The sequence below is a fragment of the Microtus oregoni genome, unplaced genomic scaffold (genome assembly GCF_018167655.1).
Source record: "Microtus oregoni isolate MIOR12 unplaced genomic scaffold, Mior012 000045F_ref0000178, whole genome shotgun sequence".
In the NCBI taxonomy this organism is placed as follows: domain Eukaryota; kingdom Metazoa; phylum Chordata; class Mammalia; order Rodentia; family Cricetidae; genus Microtus; species Microtus oregoni.
The window spans coordinates 17,869,955-17,890,543 of NW_024543219.1; the positions used below are offsets into that span (position 1 = coordinate 17,869,955).

At 41.6% G+C, this 20,589-nt stretch overlaps 1 protein-coding gene across 30 annotated transcripts in view; it reads left to right on the forward strand.

The window, feature by feature from the left end:
- Kcnma1 (potassium calcium-activated channel subfamily M alpha 1) overlaps positions 1-18,174 on the forward strand; it is a 729,767-nt gene extending 711,593 nt beyond the window's left edge. For 9 of the 30 annotated variants that reach the window (XM_041633822.1, XM_041633826.1, XM_041633825.1 and 6 more), the window contains 3 exons: positions 760-984; positions 3,233-3,261; positions 9,938-18,174. In XM_041633822.1, the coding sequence (XP_041489756.1) occupies positions 760-984; positions 3,233-3,261; positions 9,938-10,092 (409 nt within the window). In that variant the 3' untranslated portion in view covers positions 10,093-18,174. Of the gene's footprint in view, positions 1-759; positions 3,361-9,937 lie in introns of those variants that run through there. The other 21 variants (XM_041633842.1, XM_041633827.1, XM_041633837.1 and 18 more) reach the window with 4 other exon arrangements.
- The last annotated feature ends 2,415 nt before the right edge of the window (positions 18,175-20,589 follow it).

Genomic DNA, 20,589 nt, shown 5'->3' on the forward strand with positions numbered 1-20,589 from the left:
TTCCCAAGGCCGGACTACTGAGTCTCCCACCCCAGGGCTTGTGAGTCCACAGATCAGGGTGAGTGAGGTTACTTGAACTTTTTCTTCTGTTTTTAGTTCGTTCATTTTTCCTTCTTTCCTTTCTTATTTTCTTCTTTTCTGTGCTACTTATTGAATCCAGGGCCTCCTGCCTACAAGGCAAATGCTCTGCCACTTAGCTCCATCCCCAGGGAAACAACCTGTCTTTTCTCAGAGGTTCCTGGGAGCCTTTGAGAACAAACTCATAGATTCATTGCTACAGAGTCAACATGGTGATCTCCATAGCCATGCATAGAAAGCTTGGTAGAATAGGGAAGAGGCAGGTCAGGCTCTTATAATCAGAGAACTTTTATTCAAGAAGTTGTAGGGAAGACAAACAGAGACCCTGTGGGGTGTCTGTGGCTGTCAGGAATTTCTAGTATAGAAGCTACAGCCCAATCGGGTGACTGTTTATCATGAACTGGACCTTCGTAGGAAAAAATGCATATGGTTCATATGAATTATGGTGTGGCTTTTTTCATCACCAGCTCTCACTTGGCACCTTTGCTTGGTCTTCTGACTGCCTCACTGAGTTAAACATGAAACTCTTCTTTCATTCGGAAGAGGATTCAAGTCTACAGAACCATCATCCAGTTCCTCAGATATATTGGAGCAGCCAGGCAATTTGGTTTTTGACTCAGGGAGAGTTAAGCCATGTGTCTGCTCCACTCAGCCTGTGACCACTTTGCTTTCTTTCTCTAGGTATGTCATCACCAATCCCCCCTACGAATTTGAGCTTGTACCAACAGACCTGATCTTCTGCCTGATGCAGTTTGACCACAACGCTGGCCAATCGCGAGCCAGCCTGTCTCATTCCTCCCACTCCTCACAGTCCTCCAGTAAGAAGAGCTCCTCCGTCCACTCCATCCCGTCCACAGCAAATCGGCCAAACCGGCCCAAGTCCAGGGAGTCTCGCGACAAACAGAAGTACGTTCAGGAAGAGCGACTTTGATATGTGTATCCACCGGCACCATGTGTGAAACTGTATCTGCTACTCATTTCCCCAGTTGGTATTCCAACAGAGCAACTTTCCTGTTCCCTGTAGTCCCCTCTTTTTTTGTTTCTTTTCCTTTTTTTTTACACATTTGCATATGTATGATAGTGTGCATGTGGTTGTCATTTTTATTTCACCACCATAAAACCCTTGAACACAAAAGCGAATAAGTGGATGGACCAAAAGTTATTTATGATTCTAGGGGGGAATAACCCAGAGGCATCCTCCAGATGTAAATAGCTCGCTACAGGAATGAGTTCACAGATTAGAAGGGAGCACCTGCAATCTGTCAGTTAGGCAAAGCAGGTTGATTCCGATTTATCAGGGCCATCAGAATGCTTTGGGTTTTGATTTGTTTTGTTTTGTTATTTCTTTTCTCTCTCTTTTTCTATACACACAGTAAGTTAGCACATGATCATTTGAAACAAGCAACCAAAAGGAACGAAAGTGCATTGATCGTTTCCACTCTGGGCTAAAGTATCACAAAACATTTGGAAAGCTTTCAAAGTACGCGCAAAAGATGATTAAGCACCTGCTTGTTGTGAGAGAGCATCAGAGATTTTTTTTTTTAACTTATTCACCAAAGCCTTTTTGTCTCAGAGCTAACTTCTTTCAGAAGTTCAAGTGAATGTTTCTAACTTTAATGCAAAGAGGAAAACAGGTTTCCACCCCTGGATGTATCAAATCCTAGTCATTTCATATACCTGAAAAGAGGTTTGGTTGCATATTAAATTGTTATTCTGTCTCCTTATGCTGCCATAGGGATAGCTAGTTTTTTCTTTCACTTTTGACATTTGGGATGAAAAGCCATATGTATCATAAATATCAAATGTAAGTCATTAAGAACTGCCTTCCTGGGACTTTTACATCTTTTAAAAGGTGAATCACTTACCTTATGTACAGAATAAATAACGCTCAGAAAAGAGCAAGTATTTTTCCATGCATTCTCAGGGGACCTTTTTACTCCCCTTTGTTTGACTAACGAGGGCCCCAAAGCCAGGGCAATTCGGGCGGGAGCAATGGTGAAGTGAGAGGGAGAAAGTCCCAGCAACAGATAATGGTTTCTGTAGGGGCTGACATGCTAGATAAATCAGGATATAGTGGGATGGAGCCACCGTTGGTTGACTCAACAAAGACAGAAACTAGTGCCCACATTTAAATTTCTAGCACAGCTGTATGATGCACAGTCCCAATGCAGAAGGCTAGCAGGAGAAGTTCACCTTAGGCAGCCTCTTTAACATACAGCCAATCACATGGGCAAGCGAGTGATGGGGAGAGAGCTTCTCCTGTCATTTCAAAACAGGAAGGAAAGGGCTGCGACAGCAAGCCAAGCACATTTCAGTAGTTTTTTTTTGTTTTTGTTTTCTTTTATTCTTTTTTTTTAAAACTGTTAGTCAACAAGGGAGGGAAGATAAACTGATCCCCTTTCCCCCAATATGCAATCACCAGATGTTTTATGCATGCAAATTACATTCTAGGAACATAGGAGTTCTGAGGAATTGGCCAACTTTACCATACCAATTCTGGTATGGCTAGACTAGCCTTGGGTGCATATGAGCCTGTCTGAGATGTTTACTTAGAAATCCTCGGCTAGAATAAAGGGCAGGAAGGAGGGGAAAGTTTGTAACAGCTGTAGCGTCTCTTTTTAAAAAGGTGTTTTTATGGTGAATGTTTTGGGTTTAGATTTTGGATCCCCTGTCCCTTGCAGCATGATGATTTTGGACATTTGCTTGCTGTGTGATTGACAAGCACTTTTACTGACAAAAATGGTGAAGTTCAATCAGAACCTCCACCTCCTCCCACACCAAAGACAGGGGCAGTGCAGTACTCCAACCAGCAATGGGTGGGGAGTCATTGTGTACGTGGAAATTCAAAAGTCCCGTGAGTGGAAGTATTTTTTTTTCAAATTATTTTTGTCCTTATGTATTTTGATTTATATATGACATATATCTATCTCTTTATATATAACTATATATATGACTTTATATATATAACTATATATACATATCCCCTAGTTTTGGATTATGAGAGATCTTCATGCATTCTTTGCAAAGGAGGTTATGAAGTTATGCCCTCAGAACATTTATAACTCTGAGAATGTGCCAGTTAAAGTGCTCAACAGGAAATACTGACAGTTTGAAAGCATTGTAAAACTCACATAGCTTACTTCTCTCTCTAAAGTGCAACAAGGATGACTAGAATGGGCCAAGGTATGACAATTAATGGTTCTGCATGACCTAGCCACTGCTGGGGGTTTTCTTCTATAACGTTGTCCTTGTGAAACTTTTGTGGAATTAAAAAAAAAAAAAAAGGAGTTACAAATTTTATTCTGTTATTGGTTTGTTTATTTTTATTTTTATTGTTCTGTTTGTGGTTCTATTTCTTTTGTTTTGCTTCTCTCCCTCCCCCCTCCTTTCTTCCTTCCTTCTTCTTTTCTTCCTCCACGTTCTCAATTGCTCAGCGCCATGAGGCTGTGCTGCTGCTATGGCTAGATCCCTTAGAGTTTGTTTTGGTGTTCTTGGGTTTGGGGATTGGCTAATCTGGGGGTAACTTCTCTCCATCTGGCTTGCCTTCAAAACTGCACGTGGCCTCCCCGCCCATCTTGGTACCTTGCCCCAAATCCAAAAGCATTTTCTCATTGAAAAACCCAGCTTCCTCCACTTCCCCCATCACCACCACCACCACCCAAACCCAGCCCCCATCGGTCTGTTTACCTCTCTGTGTTGATCTTGGCAAGACCCAACAAATCCAGCGATGATGCCAGTTGATAACTGTTTCTGTAAAACATTCACAGCTATTCCGTTTGGCGAATGTACTTCCCTGTTAACGGTTGATCCTCCTTTCATCTGTAGTAGGAGGGTTATTAATGGCAAATGCATTGGTCTCTTTTATCTGTTTGAACCCAGTCAAAGCCGGTGAGCTGAGAGTGCATGTCCAGTGCTGAAGGGGCTGATGACTCAGTCTGAACAGTACCCATGTGTCTCCTGCCACTTGCCTTTCAGAGTTTGTTAAATCCCAACTGCAAATGGGGTAGACAGGTATAAAGCCAAAGTGTATTTTAATACTCTTGGTTAGTGGCTCCCGTAGTTGAGACTGTGATTGACTATAATGGGAACAGACTGACATGAGATGAAATTTGGGGGTTTCCCTGAACTTTGGGCACACAATCTCCACTGGGTAGATCATTAAGATCACTGAGAACTGATGAGCAATGATTACTAATATATCTGATGGTGGCAAAGGGATCGTGTTGAGTTCCCTCTTAAGAGCTGAAACTTCTGTATTATATTTTTCTTAATTAGACAGAAGCTCCCTTAGGAAGGAGGCAGATGATGCTGTAGTTTCTCTTCCCTACTCCCCGTCACCCAACGAGAAACAGAGAAGAAATGGTAGAAAGTGAGAGAACACTGTGAAGAGAAAAGCATGCATTTAATATGAATCACAGCTTGGAACTCAGTGATCTTCCCAGAGCTGGAAGAGAGAAGCAGTTTTTGAGCCTTTTAGTCCAATTTGCTTGGGCTTTGGAAAGGGCCGATGTTAAGTGAGTTGGTAAGCTAGGAGGAAAATCTCAGCACCAGCTGTCTGATAACTGTGGACATGTCAACATCCCTCACAGCTGCCACTGAAGTCCTTCTCAAATCTAGTTCAAATGGACCCTTGCACGTTCTGGTTTTCACTGCATTTTGGAGACATTTCAAATTCTATTCTGAAGTTAGGGCTTATGACTGAGGGTATTAAAGTAGGTATATGCAATATATATTTCAAAAAATTCTCAACTTAATCGATTTTTTCACAGTTTTAAACTGTTTTATAATTTACACACATCCCCTTGGTTTATTTTTGGGAAAGTGGCAATTAATGCCTGAGGTGTTGACATAGCTGATTTGCTGGTGCCGGACTCTTAGAGCCAGATTCTGCTTTCAAGCCAGGGGGCAAGCCATATGACCTTAGTGACTAGAGAGACTGTCTGTGCATTATGGAGATCCTAGGTGACCAGAGGGACCTTTGACTGACTCTCAGCACAGGGAATGCCTTAAGGGTGTCTATATCCCAATAGAGATACTTATATCAACCTTCCAGGTTCCTATAGCAACAGGCTCATTGAAGAACAAGAAAGTACAGAAACTTCAGGGAGTGGAAGATAAGACAGGGTTCAAATCATTTTCTCCACCAGCTTCCATCAGCCAATGCCTGCTTTGTCATAATATGATAAGGAAGTAGCTGTGGGCACCTGTCACTAAGCTGGTTAAGTATCTCTCATAAGGAGACTGCACATGGAAGTGAGTGAGAGAAACTCCTGCTACCTAAGAGGAAAGAGTGTCCTCAGGGTTTGACAGGATACAGAGATGCAGTGACAGTCATAGTGGTCCATTACAAAGAAGTGAGATCAAGGAAGCTTGTCTGGGTCTGGTAGAGACTATGCTTATGTCTGTGGAATGGCTGTGTTCTGCTGAGGCAGAAGAGGAGGAGACAGGATGTATAGTTTTGCCTGGGATCATCAGGATTTTGTGAGCAGAGGAGGAACACCACACTGCCTATCAGAAACGTAACCCAGGAAACTGCATGGAGTTGCCCTTGTAGCCTGGAGCTCCCTGTAGCCGTTGCTGTCTCATTGTTCTTGCTATTCAACTGGGATCTTTTCCTTCCATGCCTTTGCTCTCACAGACTCAGCTCGTGATGCTACAGAGCGCCTAGTGTTCCAAGTGCCTTTATCAGTTCCCCTTTTCTGCGGTCTTCTTGGGGGTGTACTCATGTGAAAAGGCTAAAGCCCACGACACTGACAGCCCATGGAGCCAGCAAAGGCTCAGTGTTCATAGTGCAACTGTTTCTCCCTCTGTTTGTGGAGCTTTGGAGAGCTCAGCCCCTCTTAACCATAGTAACTGTCCCCCAGGAAGGAATCTAAACCCTTGTTCTAAACCCTACCCTTGTACTAGTGAGGGAAGGCGTAGGTGGTTCTCCAAACATCAAGGGAAATCTGATGTCAGAAACAAAGACCCTCTACATGAGAGCCCTGAGTTCCCTAGCATAACACCGTATTACCCTTCCTCTCAGCCACCTTCCAGATGAAGTCTGGAAGACCCACTACATGAGAGCCCTGAGTTCCCTAGCATAACACCATATTACCCTTCTTCTCAGCCACCTTCCAGATGAAGTCTGCCCATAAGATCCTCCCTTGTCGTCTCTATTACAATATCTATATTCTTTAGGCAAGTCCCCAGTTCATACATCCTAGGTCTCTGCCCTGGCTTCTCCATTGAAGAACTTCATTTGTAAACACAACATATGGAAGGTACCACCCAACCCACATCCTACTCTTCTCAGTACTAACCTTAAAGCTAACGCTTAGGCAGTCATTACAGCTATTGTGCTCAGCGAGTTGCAGTTGCAAACACATTCAACTCTTATGATCAAATTAGATGTTGGGGATATTAGAATCTCCATGTGACTAACATTGGAGTCTGAAGAACACCAAAGTCCCTATCATTAAAAGCATTAACAAACTTATCAAATATTATTTGCTTACTATGTAACTGAATGTGTAGTAAGCCATTGGTACCTGTTCTGTTGACCTAACTAACAAGATTAGGAAGACTATTTCCTCAACCGTATTCTATAGAACAAATGACAACAAGATACTTTACACAGCGTTTTCAGAGCAGATAAGATATGAGAGAGTCAGGTACACTTCACTCTAGACCACAAGCTGCTGCCATTTCCCCGGCCACCTCCACATGGTGTGTCCATAGTGTGCATAATGGCTTAGTTTCTGTACAACATTACACTCTCAATAATGTAGCAGTTCGGTGGTGGTGGCACACACCTTTAATCCCAGCACTTGGGAGGCAGAGGCAAGTGGATCTCTGTGAGTTCGAGACCAGGTTGGTCCACAAAGCAAGTTCTAGGACAGCCAAGCCTACAGAGAAACCCTGTGACAAAAAAAAAAAAAAAATTAAGATAGTGACATGCCATTTTTTCCCTAACTCTAACTGCCTTGTGACAGAAGTTTCTGACAGATTGCACAGAGTTCTCAGAATAGGGCATCATACATATGTCACCTTCAAGAAGTCTAAGAACAAACACAGGGTTTTTTTTTTTATTTTATGGGTGGGGGGTCCTGGCACCATAAAAGCCTCATAGACCCCAGTACTTCTCGTCTTAGGTCTGAAATAAGGCCGCATAGAAGAAATGAGCTAGCCAAGCATTGGAGTGGATTCCCTTTCTCACTCAGCACTTTCTAGAATTCCTGCTTTAGTCCTCTTCCCTGTGCCCAGTTTCGTATTGATCCATTGGTGCAGCTTTGTCCTTGAACGACAAGATTCCATATGCCAAATTGTCACTGTCTTGATCAAAACACATTCCATGGAAGCCCAATGGATGGTGACCACTAAAATGTAGCTCTCTCTGAAGATGATGGGAGACCTTTGTCCCTAGACATTCTAATAAGGTTCAGAACAGCTCACTAGCTCAGTTTCCTCAACATCTTACTTGACCTGGCCTCACACAGCATAGGCATTTAGAGATTAGAAGACACTGAATTAAACAGTGGCTTATCAGGGACAGTGAGAATCTCACCTCCCAATTGGAGGTGTTTGCCTACAAATCTTTCCTTGCTTGAAGCTGCATTCCTCAACCGCAGGGGCTATTCTACCGCAGTTGTCTTTTGTGGCAAGAAATTTAAAGAGAAAGAAGAAATTTAAATAAGACCAGTAATGCTGTCTCTCTTACAGATAGCTGGAGAAAATTGATATTCTGTCCATGGTGAAAGGTCAAAGTGCCCCCTTTGAATTGAACTGTAAATACTAAATTCTCAACAGTTATTCTCTGCAGCGGTTGTAAAAAAAAAAAAAATCAGCAAATTGCATCTGTTTGGTCTTTCACCCAAAACACATCCCCCCCTTTCCACCAACAAGACTTACTCTTCCTACCTGGCATGTGCAGCCTAGCACTAAATCCCTTCAGCAAAATCGTTCTGCAGAACTGTGCGGCCAGAGCCAAGGGCAGCTTGGGCCAACAGTGTAAACAGCAGGCCCCACTCAGAGCCTCATCTCTGCACATGAGCTGTTTGAGAAAGTCCTGGTTGGAAATTGTTTCTGAGACCTGGCAATGCTTTTAAAACATGATAACCATCACACTTTACTCTTCTCTGAAAGGTTAGTTTAATCGTAGATCACAAGAAATTGGTTTCCACAAATGCATAATGGTTCATCTATGTCACACTTGAACTAAATGGTTTTTTAAATGGAGCTGAAATTATTTTGATGTGTACACAGTCCCAGATTTCTATACAACCTTTTTTAACCAGCCCATCAGGAGTCTTGCCTCTAAAGCCTCATTAATAATTCAGATGTGCTGATGACTTTAAAAGATCTATGGAATTGAAGCTTAGGGAAAAAAAAAACCCTCCTCTTGACAAAAAGATAAATGAATGTAGAAAGAAGCTGTAGGAGGCTGGCAAGCTGTAGATCATCTCAGAGCAGATTGTAACTTTATCATTCTGTCAGGGAGGATAATTTAAAGCACTTAATCAGTTAGCTTCGCCGTGAGGATGGAACATTATGAGTTCCTATCGTCCAATCTGTTCAAATCAAAGGGAACATAATTAGAATAGGTAGGAGAACCGGAGCAGGAAGGATCATGGGGAAAACCATGCAAGAGGTAGCAAGTGTCCTGAGGGCAGAACTAAGCTGCCGAGCCTCCTTTGGGCTTTTCCCAATCATACCCTAGCCCCAGAGGCAGCCACATTGAGGAACAAGAACACTGAAAATGGTGGGAATACTGACCAACAAGAGTGGTTATGAGCTAATCACAGATGCTTAATTTATAAGCTAACACACACACACACACACACACACACACCGAGCTATCTGGGCAATCATTTTAAAAGGTATGTTCACAACCAGACACAAGGCAGATGTAAATTATTCCATAAGCAATAAAAACAAAAGCCATAGGGACCATTGTCTCTAGACTAGTGACAGCATTAGCAAACTGGTTTCCTTTCCCTCTCCCTTCCTTCTGTCACGGTAATGAAGTCTACAGTCCCCCAAGCTAGATGTTCTACTTCCCAGTCCCTTCCTGTCCATACACATGGCCAATTTTTCAGAAAATTTCAATCCTAGAAAGGGGATTAGATAGAACTGAATCCTGTAAAATAGCACAGCTCAGCTAAGAGGCTATTCCTCTGCAGAACTGCCCTCCCAGTCCACCCCACTGGCCCTGACTCAGCAACCTCTCTCAGCCTTTCCTGTAAGGGATGGAAAGGAAAGTGGCAAGGCCCCAAGAGCTCTCTGCCGACAACTTGGGTTATTATAGTCAGCGGAGACACTGCCACCTGCAATGCTTTCCATGACTTCATACCCACAGACTTCTCTTTCTTTAAATAAAAACCTTTTCAAAATACTCTTTTAGAATGGTCTCCTATTCTGATTTTTACTCTTATTGGCCAACAAATCCTACGGGATTTCTTTAGGACACCTTCTCCACCAGACCACGGGAGGGATGCAGACAGGACAGAAGTGGTACAGTTGACTTGTCAGAACAAAGCCAAGAAAAGGCTGGGTAGAGGTGAAACCAGGAAAACGTCTGAACCATTTGTTCCACAGTAGGGACCGTATCCGTCCACTCCAGCGTAGTCTCGAGGTTGGCCAACTCCTAGAGTCTCCCAGGCTCAATAGCAGATTCACTTTGTTCTTTACTTGCTACAGGAAAGAGAGGCACGGTTCAGGTTCTGGGGGCTTCTGTCCACTGCACTGTCTTAGCAATTACTCACTGTCAGCTTCTATTGATTTCCTTTATGCATTTTCAATGAACTTTCCAAAAGCTTAACCTAGGACTAATTAAGCTTCTCATTTTTCCTTCTTGTTCTCTATCCATTTTGCCCTTTAGCAGAAAAGAAATGGTTTACAGATGAACCGGATAATGCCTATCCCAGAAACATTCAAATCAAGCCCATGAGTACCCACATGGCTAACCAGATCAACCAATACAAATCCACAAGCAGCTTGATCCCTCCAATCAGAGAAGTTGAAGATGAATGTTGACTCCCAGGAGACCAGAACTATTTTTTTAAAGCCTGACAAACTTCATAATGGTGATGTGACTTCTCTTCCTCTTCCATGCCGAATCACTGGTGGAAACACTAGAGTAAGCAAGACTTTGCAAGAAAATAAAGTAGACAGATCTTTCTCTTTGCCTTGAATATTGCTTCCATGTATTTTGGAAATGGTTTCATTTATAAATGAACATACTACTAAAATAGTCATGTATAGCTTCTAGGGTTTTAAATTATTTTTATTTATTAGAAAGAAAATATATTTTTTTCTTTTCTTTTTTTTTCATTGCCAGATTATCTTCCCACATATCACAGCAATGTAAAATCAAAATGAGTAAGTGGCCAGATTCCTTAAATGTGTATTTCTCTCCTTTCTTTCTTTTTCTTTGAGGAGAATGATGGTCACCACCCTGATTTGTAATTAAGGAAAATGGATTACTAAAAGAATTTAAGGTAGTCAACAATCTACATAAACATAAAATAAAAAAAAAAAGTCCCAAGAGCAGAGGTGAATATTTGTGTCTCCCCGGATGGGTGTGTGTTTAGATCTGTTTTAACACCAGCTCTTAGCAAATCAAACTTACTTATCCACACAATTGAAAGTCAGATTTCTGTAGTTTCGGTTTTCATGCAGCGTTTCATGGCCTTTGTTCATATATCTAAAAGAAAGAGCCTTTTGCAGCTTTTCTGCAATTGCCAGATCAGGTTTAACCAGCCAGCTCAAAATATGCAGGTACATCTAGAATGCGGAAGTCGTGCACCAAGAGCAGGCTTGTTTGTTATTCTCATGGTGGGGCCTCCTCCAAGCTGTTATGCTCCTCATCTCATACTCTAAATCACCCAAACAAGTTCTGTCAACTGTGGGAGGACCTGGTGAATTCTTTTCCCCATTCAGAGCTATTAGCCTGGAAGTTTGTGAACATCATGGAGTAGTTTTACCGAATGCTTAGCATGCACTATTTATTTAGACGGCGACAATGTCCATTGTCAAGAAGATGTCTTTGGCTCAGATTTTCATTTGCTGGCTTTCCTTGGTTGAATTGCTGGGACAAAACATTCAAACTCGCTAAAAATATTTATGAAACCAATACCAACCGAAAGGAAAGTAAGTCATGCTCTTACAGTAGACTGTTAGAAAAAGGCCTTTGAAAATTACCAGCAATGAAATCAAATGTATCAGCCACTTCAACCTGTGGTCAAAAGATTTTTCTAGCCATCAGATGCAATTGTGATGTCTCATCTCTGCTGTTGCATGCATGCCCAGTGTATAGTCACTCAACAAGTGTTTCGTTCCAATGACTCAGAAAGTCTTTCAACCTCACGGTGATCAACCTCTGATATGATCATCAGGGTCTCTAGAGAAGCATGGGCGTGACTGTGATTTTTATTTTCTTAAAAATGTAAAATGTGGAAACTTCCTCAATCTAACCAAAATAGCCCCCAAAGTCCCATGACATCTCCTCCATTGATGTTTTAGATGACCATGGCTCTGTGGTACCTAGCTATGATAGTACAAATCAGAGCAGAGCAAAGCAATGCAATCGCCATGAAACCGTATGTCCACTAAGGACTCCAATTACCAATGTAGGCAAAATGAGCTTCCACCTCTGTCCACTCCCTGCAGAGCCAATGTAGTTGTGCTTCCACCTCGTAGGCATTGTCCTGCAGTGACTTGTCGGACTGTGGTTACTCTGTTGTCACATTTTGTAGAATTAGTTCTATAAAAGTATTGTGAATATAATGTGTGTCCAATTGGATTGTTAACACAAAAAATATTTATAATCAATCACTAGTCTACTCAGGCTAAAATGATGTCAGCAGTCTATATTCAGGCTTATAAACATTTCTTGGTTTCCAACAGAACCCAAATGTGTTGGTGAGGAGAATCCACTACTAGGATATTGACAGCATTCCTGAAAGCAAAGACTTCCTTACACATCATGATTTTGCATTGGGGTTACCTAAGTCCATTTATGTCAATCACGCTCTTCTTTCCTTCCTGAACCACAGTAGGCTCTTCTTCACACTCATTCCTACTAATCACCTCTGAATTTGTTCTTTGATCTTCTATAGCAACCAATGTTGTTTATCTAAATAATCTTTCATTAGAAGAATAGCAGTCTCAACACTATGCAGAAGCATAACCCCTATCTCATTTCCCATGATAGCTAGAGATTTAAATCTAAACTTTTTTTTAAAAACCACAATGGCTACAATGATAGTATCCTACAGCTAGGAACTCCTTCAGTTCACCAAGCAGCTTTCAAAACCCATGATAACATAGTTCTATTTTCTTCTAAGATAGAGCAATAAATGAAAAACAAATCAAGTATGATTCTAAGGTGTTACAGAAAATGACCTGGTGGTGGCACCTTTGTCAAAAACTCAAGGCCAATCAATTGAAATAGAAATATCATTTATTAAAAATAACTGGAGGTCTCAAGGCATTTCCCAAAGATCCCAATTTGTTTCTATTTGTTGAGTTTTGAGTCCTTTAAAGGTAAAAAAACAAAGAGACAAACAAAACAATAAAAAAAAATCTGTCTTTCTAACCATATTCCCCTTGGGGCAATGGCAGTCTTCTCTGGCGTATTCCACATTAGAAGGCTCTGATCTCTAGTCCCTTTGTAGGGTTTCAGAAAAGATAGTTTGGCAAATTCATGTTGCTTGAGTGCTTTGGGAATCAGGCCATTTGTAAAACAGAAACTACCCGTGAGTCCATCGTTACCCTCACCGTCTTTCTCAGGCAGGCAATGTGCTTTTTGTCTAATCAACTGTATTTTAAAATGTCCTCTCCAAAGCAGATGGAATGTATTCATTTAAAATGGTTAATGTTTAAGACTGATCATGACTAAGTAACCTGGCCTTCCTTCTACAAGGTACACTTTGTTTTGGTTGGTTTGTTTGTTTCTTAAGTGACGGTAGTTTTAATCAAGGAATTAGAGTGGTATCTGTTGAGTTGAAGTGGAGAATGAGAAAATGTATGAAATTAGGGATAGTTTGAATGGAAAACAAAAAGTGCCCCCAACTGTGCCTGATTTGAAAGTTCAAGAGCATTCAGATACAATTAACTATGAAAATATTCTTTAACTCCTCCAAGTCTCAGTGACTTAAATCACTGAGTGATTCCTTGAGCTGGATAAGGTCCCTTTCAGACCAATTAAGGCAGTAGTTACATTGCCTCAGTCATTGTAGACAATCTTTCCAGAGCTGTAATCATGGCTCTTCTGGCCTTGTTGCCCATGTAGGCTTTCTGAGCTAAACCCAATATCCACTTTCTGCTCTGAACATAGAACAGTCAGGTTCATTTTTGAACTTTTCAGCTTGGAAGCTCTCAGAGTTGAGATGCAAATGTTTACAGTCATGTTCACCTCCTTCGTACAGTCAGTTTCACCTCCTCACACCATCACATCCACCTCCATCATAACATCACATCCACCTCCATAATCCCATCACATCCACCTCTATCATGATATCACATCCACCTCCATCACAACATTACATCCACCCCCATCATCCCATCACATCCACCTTCATCATAACATTGCATCTACTTCCATCATCCCATCACATCAACCCCCATCATAACATCACATCCACCTCTATCATCCCATCACATCCACCTTCATCATCCCATGACATCCACCTCCATCATGATATCACATGTACCTTTGTTATCCCATCCCATCTGCCTCCATCATCCCATCACACCCACTTCCATCATCCCATGACATCCACCCCATCATACCATCACATCCACCTCTATTGTGATATCACATCCACCTCTATCATAACATCACATCCACCTCTGTCATACAATAACATCCACCTCCATCATTGATGAGCTGGTTTTGTTGGTTCTGGGTTTCTCTTTGCAGCCTCACTCCTCTCCTTCCTTGTCTCCTGGTCCAGCACAGTTTTCGCTAGTCTCTTCATCTCTAGCCCAATAGCATGTAGAGAGAGTTTGGACACCTCTACTCTCCTGCTATTATTCCCATTAATTTTCTTTGAGCTCAAAGGTAAACAGTATAGTTAATTGACCAGGAAAAATCTTGACTACCAAGAGATCACACAAATTCATTGAGAATTGAGTTCCAGCTCCAGATCTTCTCATTTTTTATTTTATTCATATTTTCTGCCTTTGGGACAGTGGTAAAATCACTGACACAGTCACCCTTATTACTAAAGGCTTAAGCCATCATTTTTGAAACTTAGAGGAACTGAGAAATTACTTCGAACTTTCTTTTCTGCCTCTGCTCTTAATGGGTGTTTTTCTTTATGAAACAATAATTTCTCACTTAAATCCCATGGTTACTTGAGAAAATGATGACTCCTTTGGATTTATTTGTTTAAGGAACAAATAAATAGAAAGTCAGAGTCTCTGAAAGTTCTGAACAGAGTGAAGGGCAGTGATTGTGCCCTTTGGGGACTGAAGATTTTGAGATGTTCAGTTGTTTCTGGAAGGGAATCACAGAAATGTAGATATTCTAGTTGAATATTAAGGTTGTTTAAGCCAAATTTATCCTAACTGGTTGTTGCTTATGTATTACTAGCTATTAATTATTCCAAGATTAACATTAAAATAAGGCAATGCAGAGGACATCTTAAATTTTATATTTCAGTACCAATGATAAGAGTGATTTGAAAAAATATTAAGAAAGGGACCTAGGTGGCCAAAGGTCTTTAGCCCTACAGTACTTAGGAGCTCCTCAATATTCAGTCTCACATGGCTTGAGGCAGAAATGATTCTTAATTAGACTCTCTCTTCTCAAAAACTGTGGTTTTGAGCATGAAAATGGGCCTGAAAGAGGGTAACTCCGGGTGTCAATGAAAAAGTTACAGAGAACAAAAGGAGATAGATATGATACTTTAAGAAACCCAGGCAAGAGGCAATGCCTAGGATAGGGAAGAATATGTTCCCTTAACCAGAAATGGGGAAAATGATAGGAACCCATTCTTAGATGGGCTGTGGAGGCTGTTATGTAGGAAATACATGGTTTGACTGAAGGCACAGGGATCCTGAGAATTTTCCAGTGAGAAGAAACTTAAGGGGTTATAATGATAACCAAAGTGATTTTGATATGTGAGAAACTTACCTTTGGTAGTAAGTCTGCGGCCACAAGCTGAGAAAAAGTAGGACAAGACTTCGTAGAAGATGATAGAAAGTAGGTAGTTAAAGTAGAGCTTTGGGGCTAGAGGCATCACTCAGTGGTTAAAAGCTCTTGCTGCTCTTCCAAAGGACTTGAGTTCAATTCCCAACACCCACATGGTGGCTCACACCCATCTATAACTCCAGTTCCAGGGCTTCTGACACCACCACACAGACACACATGAACATAAAATAAAAAAAAAACAATTAAGTAGAGAATTGATTTAAAAAGTCAGAGAGTGTCACTGAAAGGTCTGAACAAAGAGTGATTGGCAGGGATGATGGCGCCCTTTTGGGGATGAAGCTTTTGAGATGTTTGGTTCTTTTTGGAAGGTATCCCAGAAATGTAGGCTGTCCAGCTGAACATTCTCTCAGCACTGTGAAGTCCTATGGGTTGCACTCAATAACAGCTCATCAAGCTGAACAGCCTCCTTCATATTATTATCTCTGGCACATTATCTCTCTGCCAGGCATACACCAGCCCTGCGATAGCCAATTACTAGAATATCAGTGGTAAATCCACCACATAGATGAAGGGGAAGGAACAGATTTTCAGATTGTTTTAAAGAAACCTGCTGGCTATACCATTTTAAAGACATTATATAATAAGAACATCTGGTAGACTGCCAACAAATCATAGGACAATCAAGAATGCAGGACTTCCAACTTCCAACATTATGAAAGCATTTTGTCAGGTAATCCAGTAACTTGGAACTAGTAGACAACACCAGTTAGAGGAATGATTCAGGCTGGAGGAAGGAGCATGTCACAATCTTACTTGCAGTAAGCTTAAAAGGAAACCCTAAAGAACCAGTAGAGAAAGAGTAAGCATATATACACCACTTTTCTAATAGAGCAGGAGTAGAAGGAACAGACAGTGGTATGGTTTGAAGTATTAAGTCAAGCTTTGTGGAATAGATGGGATTTCAGAGTCAGGTAAGATGAGAGGCAACATCCCAGCTCATCCAGAAATATGGATAGATCAGTGATTTCATTAGTTTACTAAGGAGTCCTTGTGCACTTGTTGCTGGACAACTTGTGTCTCTTGGGAACAGAAGACATGCCATGAACAACAGCACCCGATAAAGACTTTTTTCAGTAAATACAAGGTGCACGGCAAATAAATATCATGGATTGTAACAGCTTCTGAAGTCTGAATTAGCCTCTCTTGCTGGGTACGAGTGACAGATTCTTTGTAAAGGAAATGCTTACTGCAGACCCCAAGGACAGAGCAATGCTGAGGTACAGAGAAGATGAGGAGATGATAAGAATGTGACACGAACTCAGGAAGCTGAGAAATGGACTGCTTTCTTCCTGATACAGGCAGGAGAGAGATCCTTTCCCACCAGGAAGTTGTCTTGGGCTGAGGAGGCAAAGTTGAGAAGATGCTTTGGGAAGGCCTGGCCCTATGAAAGCCCCTCCCTGCCACCCACACACCAGATACTTATAAAGAGAATAGCGTGGTTAAGTTCAATAAAGGGATAAACATAGGTTTAGATGATGGGTGAGTAGATCTGTCTGGGGTTATAACCGAGTTTTCAGGGGCTCAAAGGAACAAATCAAGTAGATGCAATTAAGACAGATCCATTCAGTGTTTGGAGAATAGGAAACAGAAAGGTATTTAAAGATAGAAAGAGGCATCCATGAGGGTTGAGATGAAGGGTATCTGAAATGGTGACTCAGAAGTAATGAGGCAGATTGAATGGATCATTTTTCTTCTTGTCTTTTTTTCCTGTGGTTGCCCTGAGAACTATATTGGGTGGGAAACTACCAGGCCACTCTATGTCACATTGTACACCATAGGAATGGAGAATATACAGGGCATCTAGGCCACAGCAAGCCTTCTGAAGCATCCACAACAAGAGGGGTCATGAGTTTATCTCTCCTTTCATCAATTCATGGCATCCCATTGCTCTTCATCCCTTATGCATAGAACACCCAGACCCCTCTAGTTGCAAAAGGCTTAATACACAAAATGCTAAGGTCATCTTGTTCTGATGGCTTTCCTGGACCAGGCTGTACATCAGAGCTTTTTGCACAGGTGAAAACTGATCTTATTTCTAGGTAGAACGTTACAATGAAAAGATTTTCCCCTTATTTATTCCCTAAGGAACTTCTGTGTTTCTTCTTGTTCTCCAAAGCTGACCTCCCCCACGCTCTCTAGGGTCTGTTTTAGGATACAGTAACAGTCCTATTGTTTAGAGTCTTAGATGGAAATATGCATACACATCACATGTGCCTGCCAAAGCAACCCAGAGCTTCCTGCCCTTGGGATCCAGGGTCAGTTTGAGGGGTTAGTCATTAGGGAATGGAGCCCCTACAATGAGACAAATCAAGCCACAAGTCTACACTAAACCAGAGTCTTTCCCACCCCAAAACCTCTCTTCTTCTTTTCCTTCCGCTATGTACTCAAATGATCAGACAGAACTGCAACATTTCAAACATAAACCCAGATCTGCCTGGAAATCCTAATTAAGAACCTTCCATTCCCAGGTGGTACAATCACATCCTGCCTAAAGTGTCTGGCTCATTTCCACCATGCAGATGCTGGAAAGAGACTATTCCCCCACTGAACACCAAAACCTTCATTTGGGATTTCTTCAGGGGACAAAGAAAAAAAGCATTTCAGTGGTTTACATATGCAGAGGTCAACCTACATGTTCATTAAGGGAAAAGAGCGTGGTTTGTCCATCTGTCTTTCACATACTGATTGCTGGCATGGTGACTGTGGCTATGATGAATTAGGTGACCAGACAAGAACTGGAGAAGGGAATAAATGCTGGTGCTCTGAAAAGACCTACCCAACTCTGTCATCTGTGACAACCAGTGATAACTCTCTTGTCTTGTAAAAAGGGTTTGTACATAACTTGTACATGGTTTCATTTTGTATTTTTCGCAGATTAAAAATTTATGTATTTGTGTTCTAAACTATGGAGTGCTTCTTGTGTCTTTGTAACTGTCACATGAGGGTGTCGGGAGGGTGTGGTGTCAACATTCTTATATAACCTCCCACCCCCTATGAAGATGAAGGTAAAATTGTGGCAAGCCAATAATTTGCAAGGGTGGCAACTCTACAGTTGCCATGTGCAATCCTGGGGAGGGATGACTGCTGGTGTCTGTAATCAGAGACTGCTTGTTCATTTCCCTGTTGCCCAGACACAAATAATCATACAGAAACTGTATTAATTACAACATTGTTTGGCCTATAGTTCAGGCATTTTTCTAGCTAGCACTTATATCTTAATTTAACCCATTTTTATTATTCTGTGTATCACCACGAGGCTGTGGTTTACCGGTTAAGGCTCTGGTGTCTGGTGTCTGTCTCCTTCAGCAGCTACATGGCATCTCTTTGACTCTGCCTACTTTCTCATTCATTCTCTCTCTCTCTCTCTCTCTCTCTCTCTCTCTCTCTCCCTCTGCTAAGCCATTGGCCAAAACAGCTTTATTCATCAACCAATAAAAGCAAGAAGGACATCACACATCAGGTGTCAACAAAACTCTTAGAGTCCTACAGGGTCACAATGGGCTAGCAGGTCATGTGCTGCTACAGAAAGATTCAGGATGTAGAGCTCTAAAGACTCGGGCTATGTTCCGTAGAATCGTAAGATGTAAGCATGGGCTCATTTTTGCCATCTGTTCTCAAACCTTTCCTTGCTATCTCTATAAATAAAGTCTCCCTTCCTTTAACTTATCCAAACCCAGTGGTTGGAGCTTGCTGAAGGGGTTGGCTTTCTTGTACCCTGGGGCCACAGATAAAACTTCATTTCCAAGTCAATAAGATCTAATAACAACACTGAGATTTGAGTCCCTGCTTCAGATCTTTAGGATGTTGTAAATTTGAAGTCTTTCCAGGATGTGGGACTCCTTGGTCTAAAACTGACCTTGCTTCTTGGAAAAGAAGCTTGTGAGAGCATTCCATGTATGGGCTGTATAGAGCCTGTTGATAATATCTTCAGAGATTGTGCCCATCTTCATTAGACAATGTTTATACTCCTTTACTGGAACCTGGTGCTGCAACAGTATGTAATAGCATGATTCGACGTCTCTCATCTGAATGTGAATTATCAGATCACATATTAAAAACTGATCTGTGGGAGAGAATGCAGTGACCTATTGAGAAGACATAAAATGTATACTTAGTTATTTGAAGAATAATCTAATTGACTGATACTTTGAAAACCAAATCTCTGGGTAGCTATGCTAGTTACCCTTTATCAACTTGACACAGACTAGAATCATCTGGGAAGAGGGAGCCTCAATTGAGAATTGCATACAATGCTTGCCATGTGGGCATTTCTGTAGAACATTCTCTTGATCAATGCTGGATGTGGGAGGACCCAGCCCCTGTGGGAAGTTCCACCCTGAGGCAGGTGCTTCTGGATTATCTAAGAAAGCAAGCTGAATAAGTCATGAGGACCAAACCAGGAACCAGTAAGCAGCATTCCTCAGCGGTCAGTGCTTTAAATGTTTTAGTTTCTACTTCCATGCTCCTCCCTTGGCTTTCTTCAATGATGGACTGACCTGTAAGCTGAAAAAGAAAGCCCCGTCCTCACCAAACTAACTTTTTGGTCAATGTTTTATCAAAACAACAGAATAGGAAGCTGACACTACCTAAATCAAAAACAGCACCGACCAGACCTCCTTCACAGGAGCCAACTGCCTGTTTACCTATCCGGATGTGCCAACTCCTCGCAGCGCTTTCAGCTCCGGAGTCTCAACTTGTCTTCTCAGTATTTGCTAACAAATCTGAATGTTGTTGGGGAAATGTAATTGCAGAGCATATGGTCTCCATTAGTTAGGCAAACTCCACTGCCAACTTCAGCTCCAAGGAAGGAGTCTGCATAAAGAATAAAATATTAGGGACAGATATATGGTGACAAAGAAGCCAAATGAAAGCGATATGACAGCAAGTTACAAAACAGTAGACCTGGCCAGCAGGACACAATGACTATGGAACATATTTTTCCCTTTGGTAATAAAATAAAATATACGTGAATTTGTACTGAGATCTCTCTATAGCGAAAAATCAAGGGAGACCATTCACCAAGATCAATATTAATTGTTTCTCAAAGTCAGACAAGAAAGGTTCTGTCTGGGAGACTATCACAGGGCAAACAGAATAGACAGCTTGCCAAAGGCAAATGTAAACATGGACTTAGCCCTGTTTTGAGTGGCTTGTTCTTCCACAAGAGAAACACAATCTCATGCTTACAGCTCTGTCACATTCTGCAAATGTAGACTAAAAGTCAGAAACACAAGGAACCCAGGATCCAGAAAAAGTGTATAGACCACAAGGTGAGCATTCTCACTACAAACATGAATTTGTAACTTGTTTGC